Source organism: Delphinus delphis, chromosome 14, assembly GCF_949987515.2.
Source record: "Delphinus delphis chromosome 14, mDelDel1.2, whole genome shotgun sequence".
Classification (NCBI taxonomy): Eukaryota; Metazoa; Chordata; class Mammalia; order Artiodactyla; family Delphinidae; genus Delphinus; species Delphinus delphis.
Genome location: NC_082696.1, coordinates 22194695 through 22208864, shown reverse-complemented (window position 1 = coordinate 22208864; position 14170 = coordinate 22194695). Strand labels below are relative to the sequence as shown.

The 14170-nt window shown below is 39.5% G+C and overlaps 1 protein-coding gene across 1 annotated transcript in view; it reads left to right on the top strand.

Annotated features, from left to right (window-relative positions):
* The first annotated feature begins 385 nt into the window (after nucleotides 1-385).
* ADGRG6 (adhesion G protein-coupled receptor G6) overlaps nucleotides 386-14170 on the top strand; it is a 135550-nt gene continuing 121765 nt past the window's right edge. Inside the window, exons 1-2 of the mRNA XM_060030658.2 lie at nucleotides 386-1027; nucleotides 8659-8759. Coding sequence (XP_059886641.1) covers nucleotides 1026-1027; nucleotides 8659-8759 — 103 coding nt within the window. The 5' untranslated portion in view covers nucleotides 386-1025. The remainder of the gene's footprint in view (nucleotides 1028-8658; nucleotides 8760-14170) is intronic.

Genomic DNA, 14170 nt, shown 5'->3' with positions numbered 1-14170 from the left:
GTGGCCCGGGAACCTGGCGGAGGGGTCCCGCGCAGACCCAGCTGGGCTGGCAGCGCAGCACCCCGGCGAGCAAGGAGAAGGTGCCCACATCCCCGCGGGCGTTCCGAGCTGCTCATTTCTCGCGAGGAGGGTCTCGCGGATTCAGGGCGCCTGGCTTTCGGGTGACCTCTGGGTCTGCCCCGCCCCGCCCCCTTCGCCGGCTGGCAGCCGCGCCGGGGCCCGGAGCCAGTCTCCCACTCCCTCCGGCCCCCGCAGCTTGCCCCTCGCTGCCAGTCTGGGGAGCGCCTCTCCCAACCCGCAGCGAGACTTCTCCCTCCTGCCCCGGGGCGGGATCCTGGGTGGGGCGGCTGCGCCCACGGGACGGTCCCCGCCGCCGAGCACCGAGGCTGGGGCCGCCCCAGGGCCGCGCGGGGCCCGGCCAGACGCCGCGCGCCGCCAGGGCAGCAGCACCTGAGCCCGCTGCCCGGGCAAAGCCTCGGCGCCGGAAGCGCGGGCCGGGTGGACGGGCCCCGGGAACAGCCCGAGCCCGCGGCGGGGGAGGGGGGGAAACGAGAGCCACAAAGGGGGTGACCACGTGCCGCCGCGCGCCAGCGGGGCCGAGGACCTACGGAAACGGACCCCTTCACCCACCCGCCCACCGCCCTGGGAGCACCCGGGGTACCCCGAGCACCCAGCACCAGCTCGAAGGCAGACCCAGCCGCTAAGCTTCAACGTTCTCGCCCTAACTTTCCTCCAACTTCTCTGTAAGGAGGAACCTGCCGCCCCGCCCGCCCCCTGGCCGCCGCGACCCGCACTTGAACTCCGCGGAGCCGGCCGTCCACCTTGCGCCACCCCGAGCGCCGGCTAGGAGCGGCTGTCGGGAAGCCCCGATGACCTCTCCAGAAAGAGCGTGAAGAAGGCTTCGGCCGCCGCGTTCGGCCCAGGCGCCAGGGCGGCTCCATCGGGGAACTCGGAGCAGCAGAGCCGGGGAAGGTGGTGGAGCATGACCGCGCGGCCCCTGGGGACCTCAGCGCAGTGATGCCGACATGTAAGTCCCCCCTTTCAGCTCAGAATTCCTTCACACCTTTACCTGTGCCTCCCCCTGCCCCACCCCAAGGGCTTTGTAAGGACTTCAACCGCATTGACGGAATAAACCGGTTTGTCTTCCCTTGGCCCCTCGAGGCACTGAGCTGCTGCTGCCTGCCGGAGCTGTGACAAGTGTGTGCCGCTGGCTTTTTTCCAGCGAGAGGTAAACCTCACGTTTGGGCGGCGTAAAGCATAATAAAAAGGGCAGGGCTTCAAGAATGGGGAAAAGGTTTTGGATTCAAATTAAACAAGGAATCACCCGCGCGGCTGCTCCATCCAGGGGCCTCGCCCTGCCAAGAAGCCGCTCTCCTGGATCAGCACCTGGGGGCTTGGAAGGTACTAGTATGCCGAGAAAATGTTGACTTTACACATTGCCACCCTTGACTGTAGAAGTTATTCTTGGATCTTTGGGTTATTTGAATGGTTTTTAAAAAAAAAGCGCGCAGAAAAGGTTCACGGTGTACTTTGTAGATTAAAAAGTAATTAAAGAAGATGCCATCGAACGTGATAGGATCTGTGATGGGTCTTGTATAGAAGTTGAAGTGGGGGGTATAGGGCGATGAAACGCTTAGAGAAACCTAATGGGTTTTGCCTCTGGAATTGTCATCCAAGTGGTGAAGTGCCTCAGAGCGACCCTGCGGAAGGGCCACCGAGCACCCCCTAGCCTTCCAGAATGGAAAAAGGAAGGTTGTTCTCTGAAGGACCAAGCTTATTATTGTGGCCAACTCAGAAGTTACCTTTTCTTGTAATATGTAATTTTCCCTCTGGTGTTTTGTTTAATCTTGGGCAGACATTTTACTCCCTTCCACTAATATACAAGAGTTTCTAGAAATTGATATTCGCCCTCCCTCCCCCACCTTCTGGAGCCTTATTTATTTCCACTTAAATTTCCTCTTTCAGTGTAATACCCGGGAAGAGACAAGCCCCTCAGGCCTTTGTCCATTCCTTGCACCGTCTGCCTCCCTCCCTCCAGCACACATTTTCAAAATAGGAAAAAGGGTTAGTGCCCAGAAGCCTAGCACTTGGCAGCTCTGTTCCTGGTAGTGAGCAGTATAATTAGACAGAAACCACTTATTTTTATTAAACTGCATGTGAAGTAATTCCACACCTGTGAGTTTTAAAGTTCCATTTACCCAGTGGAATTAGCAAGGTATAACCTGAAAGAATTTATTTTGGGATACAGCCAACAGTCTCATATAAGACTTGTTCTCATATACAGGCAACACATTTTGAATGAATGTGAGTTTGTTTTAAACTTCAGTTTTTTCTGAAAATATAGTAAGGTTTTTAACAGCAGATATTTGTCTAGCTTCCTTTCAGCTTTCCTAGGTGATTTAAATCTTATGGGGAAAAAACTATGTTACACGTGAAGAAAATATGAATACCAGGTTTTAAAATAAAAGATGTGAAACTGATCAACAAGTGATGTAAAAAATTTCTGGCTATGAAATTAAGTTATATAGTCCATTTGAATTCTATATGATTAAAACAATCTCATGTCATTACATAGTAAAAGCATGAATATGTAATCACATAAAATTATGGAGTTTAATACCCTGATTTGAGTTTCTTTATTGAACTATTTTGCCAGAAAGTTTTTCCGTTTCTTGCCAGATTATAACTGTTTCTTTTTTCCCTTTTGCTGTTTATAATTCATATGGAATGGTTTAAGATTATCTGATTCTTTTTAGATATTAGTATGTTAGAGTATATGGAAGTAATACCAACCTTTCCAAGGTAAAGATTCCTACTATCTTGTTGAAAAACGTTCAAAAGGGAAACATAAACTATATTATCTACCTTTTAAATTTTAATTTTGATAGATTCAAATACACAAATTATTCAAGTATATTTTCTGCCTACTCCTGTGGATAGAGTATATATTGTTACACTCAAGTTCTGGAATTACAGACTTTATAAATATACTTTGGAGTTGTAGTGACTGCATATTTTTCATACCCTAAGAAATTTAATAGATTTAGCAAGACTTGCATTAATTGGTCTCAAGCTGCATGAAGCTACTGTTCCATTTATGGCTTATATAAATTACATGACATTGTGCTTTTCCAATGTGAATGGTGAATGAGGCTATTGTCTCTTGGCTTATGGGAAATATTAGAAGCTTGTAGCTTTACTGCCCAACTAGAAGCATGTCACTCTGATTTCTGGAAATAATGATTTGAAAGAGAATCAGTTTATATATTAAAAATAAACTGATAACCACTTCCTTAAACCTAACCATTTTTCTGACTGCCCATGTCATACAAGAGTTTACATCTCTGATGGGATGATCAAAAATTTCTTGAAACTATTTAGACTTTAGACTCAATAGGAAAAGACTTTGTTCAGTGTGTGTGGCATGCTTGGGCCAAAACTACATCTTTCCACTTCATTTCTAATGGGATGACATTATTACATTACCTACATTGGATGACATTAAGAAGCACACTGAGTGACTGGGGTGATAACATTTAAAGGACATTTCAATCATAAGTAAAAATGCCAATAAACTTGAGTGTGCTACTTAAGTGTCATCTTACTTTCCTTTATGAGCATTCCTCAGGATGAAATTATTTGGAATGCCTTAAGGAAAACTTTAATATTGCTGTATTGAAAACATTTATAGCAGATATGAACAAGACTTAACATATTTAGTATTGAATTGGTTAAAAAATCACAAATCACTAGAAAGAAAATTATTTATAATGGAAAACTATACAAATGACTTGAATATGCCAATCTGAACAAAGGAAATCCAAATGAGACATTATTTCTTCTATCAAACTGGCAATGATTAAAGCAATAATACTCAGTAGTGATGAAAGTGTCATCAGATGAACACTGATACCCTTCAGTGTAAATGTGTATGTGTGTATTTAACTTTATTTAGAAATAGTTTTAAACCTACAGAGAAGTTGCAAAAATAACACAAAGAACAGCTGTATACTCTTTACACAGAAACACTTATTGTAAATATTTACCCCATTCATTTTATCATTTTTCTTCTTCTCTTCTCCCCTCCGCTGTCTGTACGTACGTACACACACACACACACACACACACACACACACACACACACATTTTTTTACTGAACCATCTGAAAGTAACTTACATTCATCAGGGCTTCAGGGTTTACTTTTTTAATTGAAATTTTAATTGAGGTATTTGTTGATTCACATGCAGTTTTAAGAAATAATACAGAGACAGCCCACGTACCCTTTACCCAGTTTCTCCCAATGGTGACATTTTGCAAAACTAAAGTACAATATCACAACCAGGATATTGATACAATACACCTCTCTTTTTCAGATTTTCCCAGTTTTACATGTATTTGTGTGTGTGTGTGTGTGTGTATTTCTCACGATTACCTTTTAATTTCATTTATGGTAAAGCCAGTTATGTACATTATAGCTCAAATAAGGGTCAAGATTTGTGCAGATTTGAAGAATAAATCTTTCCGCCTTTTTGAAGTGGGGAGGGTGAACCCAACTTAATAAAAGAAGTTACAATGAGTAATAGAATAGCACTTCTCTTTTTATTCATTGTTTAGGCTCAGGAACATGATCTTTAACCAGAAAATGAAACAAAATTGTAAGCAGGCTTGAATAAACCAAATTACCATTCTTTTTACTCTGGAAGAATTAAGGTATTCTCTGTGCTACTCCTCATGTCCCTTTCTGAAAAGATTTGCCATAGAAATACAGTTGGTGTATGGAGAATGAAGTTATTTCTGACTATTGCTGATATTAAGAGAATTAGTACCATGTTAATTTCTCCACCAATTTCAAAATTTCTTCACTAATTTCTCTTTGTGACTTTTAGGGGAGTCAGTAGGAGTAAAGAGATGGAAGACAGTAGGTTTTTTAGACTTTAATGCATTTGGATTAAATGACATCTACAAGGAGTCATATTGACATTTAAAACAATTCCTATAAAAGGGTTGAATTCTAAAGCTTTCTGACACAGGATTTAAGTATTTTGTATCTTGTAGCCTATATTCATTGAAAAGGAGAGTGAGTTTGCAATAGAGTAGTAGCTTGTTTCTCAAAAAGGACAGTTGAGTTGGAAGGCAGGTGACACAGGGGGTCTTTTTGGCTCTGACACCACTGATTATGTGATCTTGGGCAAGTAGTTTAACATCATAGTTTTTTCATCTGTGAAATGATAGGTTTTATTGCATAACTTTTAGATTCTTTTCAGGTTATAGAAATCTATGACTCTTTCTACTTAAAAAATATTCTTATTCTTTTCAATAGAACTTTGAGGCCACAACTTGAGTGACACAAAATTGTACTGTGTTTTTTGTAGTTCCTGTTTAGAACCTTAGTAACCCTGTTCAGGATTTTCCATTCTTGTGAGAAAGTTGTTTAAATCCCAGGGATGTGTCTTTGCTAATTGGTCCCCTGAGAAGACATACAATGCTTTCCTTCCTCTGTTCTATTCTTTATTTGTTTCTGTTCTTCAGTAAAGTGGATGAAAGGTGGTTTATGTTGGTTACAAGTTCTTGCCCTGTCCTGGGTTCCTTTTCTGTACAAAGTGATGGAGTCCTGAGAACTGGAATGCATTAAGCCCTTGGTTGTCCTTTGCAGCTCTTGTCTGACAGGATTGCAGGCAGCTTTTATAAAATAACTTCAGGAGTGAATATGGAATTCCTAAGTGTCAGAACCTTTTATAGCAAAAAAAAGTTGCACGAGCACATGAAATAGTATTGAGCGTCGCCAAACTAATGAACATCATTCCCTGAGTATTGTTTAGAGAGCACGGGAACATAAGAGGAGGCCACTATTCACATATTGATAACGGAGGATCGTCATGCGCCACAAAGATTAAGAGGCTAGGAGTTCTCCTGGGCTGATACTTCCTTCTATTAATATCTATAAGGCTGGCAGCCAGGCTTCACTGGTTTGCCCCTTTATTCCTCTGGACCTCAGTTTCCTCCTCGGTGAAATGAGGAGGTTAGACTTCATCTTTGGTCCTTTAGATGATAACTTCTTTGAATATATAATTGTTCTTTTGTTTCAGAAGTACACTCATTCATCCCCAGCACGAATGGGAAACACCTCATTCATCCAGCATCAATGGGAAATGGACCCATTCTTCCAAAAAAGTGAACTTTCCATGTGACAAAAATTTACAGGCTACCCTTTTTAAAGCACTCACTAAGTTCCATGCAATGTTACATCTAGTTCTTTTTGGTGGATAATATTCTATTAACAGAAGAGAAAATAGGCTCAGAGTTTAAGTACTTGACCCTGCCCCCAAAGCACACGGTAAACAGAAGCACCAGGATGTAACTACGTGCTATTCCAGAGTTCACATCCATTATTATTACGTTATTATTAATGACTCACTATAACATCTTGCTTCTTGTAAACAGTAACACTGATTTTAATTTCAAATATTTTGGATGGATGTATTTGGAAACATACCTTCCATACAAAAATCCTCTATTATTATTGTTTTTAAAAAATTTTTATTGGAGTATAGTTGATTTACAATGTTGTGCAAAAATGCTCTTTAGGACGTAGCCTTTTTCTCATGTAGAAATTCCCCTAGGAGTTGCATGATGCTGGAGCTTGTAGTTTGGTGAATATAAAAACATGTCCTGAGTATCAGATACTATTTTAAATTTCTGTAATAATGGCATACATGAATAATCCATTTCTTCTCTGTTCTAAGTGGATCCCAGAAGTAGCCACAAAGTGAATAGATTGGTTTTGGCTTATAACATTGATCCTATTATCTGTTCCTGGTTCAGTCCTTTCTTTTGGCTTTGCTGTTGACAGAATAACCACACTTATATTAGAATGCTCAGGATGGTAGTAAAAATAAAAATAGCTAATATTTATTGAGTACTTGCTGAATGTTAGGCATATTTCTTAAATGACATGATTTGATTTAATCATCCAGCTGCTCCGTAGACTAGATTCTATTGTTCCTATTTTACAGGTGAAAACTAGGAGGCACAAGGTGGTGAAGTCAATTTTCCAAGGTTACATAGTTCATAAGTAGCAAACCCAGGTCTGTCTGACTCTAGATCTTGTTCTCTTTGTAACTTAAGTAGTCTCTAACAGTAAAAGGCAGATTGAAAATGCAGGCTTAAGGCAAGTGCAAGAATCAGTTTGATGTCTATTTTTGCTTATTCAAGTATTTCTCTTACAACTTTCTGGTTTTCTATTTAGTATTATACATTTTATTCCAGATAAGCAACCTTCAGGAAAAAAGTTATTACTGTGGCCCTAAAGTATCTTATTAGTTGCTCCTCTTTTTAGAAATAAAATGACTCTCGATTACCACTTACAATCAAAGTAACTCTCTTGGGGGATTTTAAGATCTGGAGGTTTCTTACTGCTACTCACCTGTTCTTCCTGCCTCATGACTCTTCTGCTCACCAGTTCATCTTTTTGTGACTGACTTTTGCAGCTGCTGCCCCCTTCAGTGGTTTGCCTTTTTTGATAGGGCTGAGTCAATGAAAAGTATCACACCACTGTCTGAAGCCAAGATAATATGTATGTCCCCATCTAAATCATTAAGTATAATTGTGAGTTTAAAGATGACACTGTTGGACTTCCCTGGTGGCACAGTGGTTAAGGATCTGCCTGCCAATGCAGGGGCCATGGGTTCGATCCCTGGTCCAGGAAGATCCCACATGCCTCTGAGCAACTAAGCTCGTGCACCACAACTACTGAGCCTGCGAGGCACAACTACTGAGCCCACGTGCCACAACAACTGAAGCCCGTGCGCCTAGAGCTGGTGCTCTGCAACAACAGAAGCCACAGCAATGGGAAGTCCACGCACCACAACGAAGAGTAGCCCGCCTCACTGCAACTAGAGAAAGCCTGCGTGCAGCAACAAAGACCCAACACAGCCAAAAATAAATAAATAAAAATTTAAAAATGTTTTTAAAAAAATGAGACTCTTGTACGGAGAATTATTTGAGAGTTTTCAAAGCAGCACCTCTCCATCTAATGTCATTTATTAGTTTCTATAATACTTGGTGTTTACTAGCCATTTAAAAACTTTGACAGCTATTATATATAAAGAAATTAATCTTTTTAGAATGTTAGTGCTTCTGTACTTAATTTTAGGGGAAGGAAGAAAGTTTGGGCATTTTAATTTAAATATTTCCATTTGTGAAGCAGCAGATGTTATAAAATGAAAACGTTTCCCTAGAGCCTAAATTTCTGGGAGATTATAGAAGAGGTTGATAAAAACATCCTCTTGCTACTCAGATGGGCATGTGACTGGTGATGCTGAAGGTTGATGCCAAAATAGTTTTTTTTTTTATAAGTGATTTTTATCTTGTATTATCTGAATACTTCCCCATCTTCATGAAGAAATCGTCTATTATATATTCATTGATAAGGAAGGTGCCACCAAGTGACAGATAAAATGCACGGATTTTTCTCTTTTGCCTAATTAGCTTAAAGGGGATGCTTAGTTTATCATCTTCAAAGTTTCTTTTTTTTATTTGGAAGCAAGGCTGAATCTGAAGGTTCCTATTTTCCAGTACCTGCTGGAAACCTACAGATTTTATTAACCGAATGCCTTACTGAATCTAAGTGTCCTGACTGTTGCTTTTTTCCATGACAGGATGTTTCACTCAGGCCGAATGTGGAGCTGTCATTCGAAATGGAAGCCAAGTTCTCTTTTGTTCTTATTTGCTTTATATATTGTGTATGTTCCTCCCTCAGGTAAGTAAGACTCTTTTTCTTTCAAACTCAGAATTTAATAATGATTACATTGCCTTCAGTGTAAGTGTGCCTCTTATTTGTTGATGTTTTCTGTCTTTACAGGCTTTTTCTGTCCATGGCCTCTCATTCCTCTTTAATTATGTGTGAATTCTATTACTTTGATCATTGTTTTATTTTCTAATGAGTGTATTTCTTTAATCTTAGCTACATTTCTTTTAGTTTTATTTATCTCGCCCATATTGAATGATGAGATAGCTACATATCTGACATTAAAAATGTGCTAGCTGTTTCTTCTACGGCTGAATAAATATACAGTACTTAATTCTCTCTCTTTTCAAGTTTTCATTCAGTTCTTTATGAAAAGTAAAGTATAGGCTTTGCTATTTTTATTTATTGCCAAGTATCAGACAGGAATTTGAAATTAAGTTTTTAGATCATGAAGGTTATTTAGTTGACTTAAAATGCTGTGACAAAGTTAATTTTAATTACAGTACATTTGGAATGAAAATATTTAATTTTTAAAAAGAGTACAATTTTTTTCTCAACTTTGAAATAAGACCTTTTTAGCTGTTATTGAAAGCCAGATTTTTCTATAAACAGCTAATTATATGAATGAGCCAATAAGAACTTGAGGAATGTGAGTGATCTTTAAAAGTTATCTGGTTTTGTTACTTGAGCAAACTGCATTTTTCTTAAGCCCATTTTGTTTTACACTTTTTATTTTTTTACTGTTGCCTTTATTCAGTTTATTATATTTTCCTTTAGAATGAAGTCATTACTCCTGAAGCCTTATGTATTGATTACTTGGGATTTACTCAAGATTTTATACATTCCACGTTTATAACATACCTGTATGTTATTATAAATAATACATTTAACAAATCTGGAAATAGATTATCTGCTAAAATTGCTAATTCATGGATCAAGATATTTAACTAGTGTTTAATATACAAATACTTTTTTTCCAAGCCATCAGGTAGTTTCAGCTACTTACTTGGGAAATCCCTGGTACTTGTTTACTGGCTTCAAAACAAAATTGATCTTTGAGTGGTTTTTTTGGTGTATTTGTTTCAATTTCCTTATAAAGTCTATCTTTCTGTTACTTTCATTGCCAGAAAGAGGAAGCACACTTGTAAAGAGATCTGAAAGTTATATATACATTAGATTTTTATCATGTACAGTGTTGAATTATTTCTTAACTTTCAAAAGTGACCCTCCAGGAGCCAATTACATGATGTAAGATAAATTATGAGATTAAAATTCATTTTTGTTAGGTCATAGCATTTGTAAATTTTCAAGGCTTCTTCAAACCTTAAATTGGGACTTTTTATTTTAGATGTCAACATTTTATTTGGTATATGCACCTTCATTATTTTAATCATTTGAATAAATGAAACACATGTTTTTAGACTAAGTAAATGGGGTCAACTGGGCTGAGACTAGGATGGGGCAAGGGAAGCACCTGGGATGTAAAATTTAAGGAGGTGCTCATTCGCAAGGGCATGGGAATCAAAGTACTTAAATGTGTTTTTAAGTTACTGTCTGACACAAGAAATCTTTTAAAAAATTTCTTTTATTACCCCACATGTTGTGTGCATCACCTAAGGCTTTGTGACAGATAGTTACCTGTGTTTTCTCATGAAGCCAGAATGTTTTGTGTCTATATATCTTAAATATGACTCACTTAAAATGCCACCACCTCCCACATGAATATTTGAACTCACAGAAATACATTAGGGGCTATTATTGGCATTTTAATATCAAAATTGTGCCTTATAAGTAACTCGGTGTAGGGTTTGTTAAAATAATGCATATTGAAACTTTAGCTATATCTAATTTTCAGAGTCCTATCTTTCAATCATGGTGAAATACCACTATATTTTTGAAGAACATCTGGTACTTAACTGTGATTTATGTCTCTGTATAGGCAATCTTTGACTTTTTTCACTTCTCTGGATGATCCCTAGGTGATCTCATCGAATCTAGTGGCTTTCAGTGGCATCTTGACGCCAGTGTCTCCTCAGTCTTTATCTTTGTACCCGGCCCCTTCTTGGACCCAGAGTCATTTCTTGGGTTGCTTATTCTCATACACTTGGATATATAATAGTCCTCAGACTTCACATGTGTGAACAGGGTTCTTTTTTCTTTATATTAACTTTTTAAAAACACTTATTTATTATTGGCTGCGTTGGGTCTTCGTGGCTGCATGCAAGATTTCTCTAGTTGCGGTGCGCGGGCTACTCATTGCAGTGGCTTCCCTTTGTTGCGGAGCACCTGCTCTAGGCTCACAGGCTTCAGTAGCTGTGTGTGACTCGCAGGCTCCAGAGCGCAGCCTCAATAGTTGTGGCGCACAGGATTAGTTGCTCTGTGGCATGCGGGATCTTCCCGGACCAGGGCTCGAACCCATGTCCCCTGTGTTGGCAGGTGGATTCTTAATCACTGTGCCACCAGGGAAGCCCTGAACAAGATTCTTGATCCCTACCTCTGATCCTCAAATCTGCTTCACTCTCATGCATTACAGTGCATCCTACTATCCTGCTAGTCTCTCCTACAGTCACTGTGTTTCAGATACATGTCCTTTCTATTCCTTAACCATGCTTTCTTAGTACCCTCTTCTCCCTAATCCACATGCGCCTGGTTCTTTTTTGATACTCAGGTCTTAATTATTACCATCTCAGATAAGTCTGCCTATCCGCCAATTCAAAGGAGTCCCCTTATCACTCTCATTTCACCCTTTAGGGATAATCTATTGATTTTGGTTACTCTCTTGGTTGTTAATATTTTGTTAATTTGACTGTGTAGCTGGGTTAGAGGGTTGGCAAAACCTCTTGATTGTTAAGCTTGACACTTAGTTCAGATGAGTAAAAATTAGGATCCTGTAGTTTAATTCTGATAATATCCACAATTTAACTCATAAAATAGAACTGCAATGTTAAATCTTCTAGGTAAGTTAACATTTGTAGTTTCGTGGACATTTACAAAGCAAATAGTATACAACGTTTATGCCCTTTAGAATTTTAAAAAGTAGTATAGAAACAGAATACCTTGTCTCTTGATAGGTGATGAATATAACTTTTTTTTTTGCGTTACGCGGGCCTCACTGTTGTGGCCTCTCCCGTTGCGGAGCACAGGCTCCGGACGCACAGGCTCAGCGGCCATGGCTCACGGGCCCAGCCGCTCCGCAGCATGTGGGATCTTTGCGGACCGGGGCACGAACCCGTGTCCGCTGCATCGGCAGGCGGACTCTCAACCACTGCGCCACCAGGGAAGCCCTGGATATAACTTTTAATAAGAACTACAGCAGAAAAACATTTGAATATTTAAACCGGTCCCACAGAAGTACAAATTACAAAATACGATTGTTTTTTACCCACTAGCTTGACAGTATTTAGAAAGGTTGATAGCATCCAGTATTATTAAAGTTTAGGTAAAGAAGACACACTAACACTGTTGGCTCTGTCTTTTGGGAGAGTAATTGGGCAATATTTTTTTAGAGTAAGAATGTGTATTTTCTTTAACATATCACTCCCACATGTACGCATCTATCCTATAGAAATAAAACCCATAAATATATAGAGAAATATGTACCCATATGTTAACTGTAGCATTGTTATAGCAAACAATTGGTAAAGACTGATTGTTCATCAACAAGGGAATGGTTGTGTAAATTATTTTATATTCATACCATGCAATACTGTGTAGCCATTCAAAACTATGTATATTGGCTTGGAAAGATAAGAAAGTTAAGTTAAAAAGCAAATTACAGAACAATATAAGATTATCCTAGATTTGTAATAAGTTGTACTACAAAACTGGGATTATTATGTGTGTATACTTTTGTGTAAGACTGTATAAACATTAATAAAACATGGAATGATACACATCAGGTTTTAAAATGGGTTATCACAGGGGCGTAAAGTGGATTATCTCAGGGTGGGAGTGAGAAGGGGGAAGGTGATGGAACTTAATACAACTCTGAATGATTTGCCTTGTTACAATGAACATGTATTACTGTAGGAATTTGGGAAAACAAAAAAATCCTAATAAGATTCCTTGGTATTAAAAAAAGAAGCCCCATTAAAAAAACTGCCAGAGGGCTTCCCTGGTGGCGCAGTGGTTGAGAGTCCGCCTGCTGATGCAGGGGACATAGGTTCGTGCCCTGGTCCAGGAAGATCCCACATGCCGCGGAGCGGCTGGGCCCGTGAGCCATGGCCGCTGAGCCTGCGCGTCCGGAGCCTGTGCTCCGCAACGGGAGGGGCCCCAACAGTGAGAGGCCCGCGTACCGCAAAAATAAATAAATAAAAATAAAAAAACTGCCAGAGAGACTGTTGACATGTATGAATATTATACTTTTATAAGTATGGTTATAATGCTAGTCATGTAACCGTTACTCCGACTCTTCCTTCACTTGATATGAATCTCTAAAAGTTGTTTCAAGTAAGAACCTCTTTTTATGAAGCGTGACACACTATGATTTGAAGATGAATGATGATATCTCAAGCAGACAGAAGGTTGTGGCTTCAAACAGAGTGGGAAACAGACAGCCAAGAGCCAACGGATTCCTTAGCAACCAGGAGCCTGTTTCCACACAGATAGCCTTAGTCACGAGCACTGAGGGAGGAGCCTCCCTTCTCTTCTGAAAATTGATGACGTCAGCAGATTATTTCAAAGCTCAATGTTATTCTGATAGTTATGATACATCAACAGCTAAAAGGGGAAATGTTTCTGAAAGTACAGTCTGGCCTGAATTGTGTGCTTTCTAGCCCAGAGGACAGCACGGTTCTGGAAGGCAGATGATTGGACTAATCTTGTGCTTTTTTTGGTTTGTGTGTTAATTTTACTCATGATCATCAATTACATTACAGTTTGTATTGGAGTGTTAGACATCTTTTATACATATTTTTATATGCAATCAAATGGCTTTCGAATGCATAAAAAAATAATCCCTTTATAAATCTGCCAGGTTTTTCTTCTAGCCATTTTAACATTAATATGTCATTAATTACTAAATAAGTATATTTGAAAGGTCAAAAATAAGGCTCTAGTTGTGCAAACTATTCTTATTAAGTGAAGAAAGAGCCAGAGTAATGCTTAAGTGACTAATAGAAAACTATAATATATGACAATAAATATTTGTGGGGGTTTTTTCCAGTTAGGGTCAAAGTGCTCCAAATTACTGTCTGAAGCTTTCAGCTAAAAGGCTGTTTTCCCATTCTACACTTCAGATGAGAAGAGCCAATGTGATTGAATAAGCAAACCTTAGAAAGTTGTATACAGAAGTTTCTTTGATGCGTCTTCCCTGTAGATAATTGCCTGCCTTCATATACCTTTGAGATGATCTGATTTTGATGTAGGTAAATATGAAATCCTACATTGGGGTCATAAAGTCAATTACGTAAATGTGGAATGAG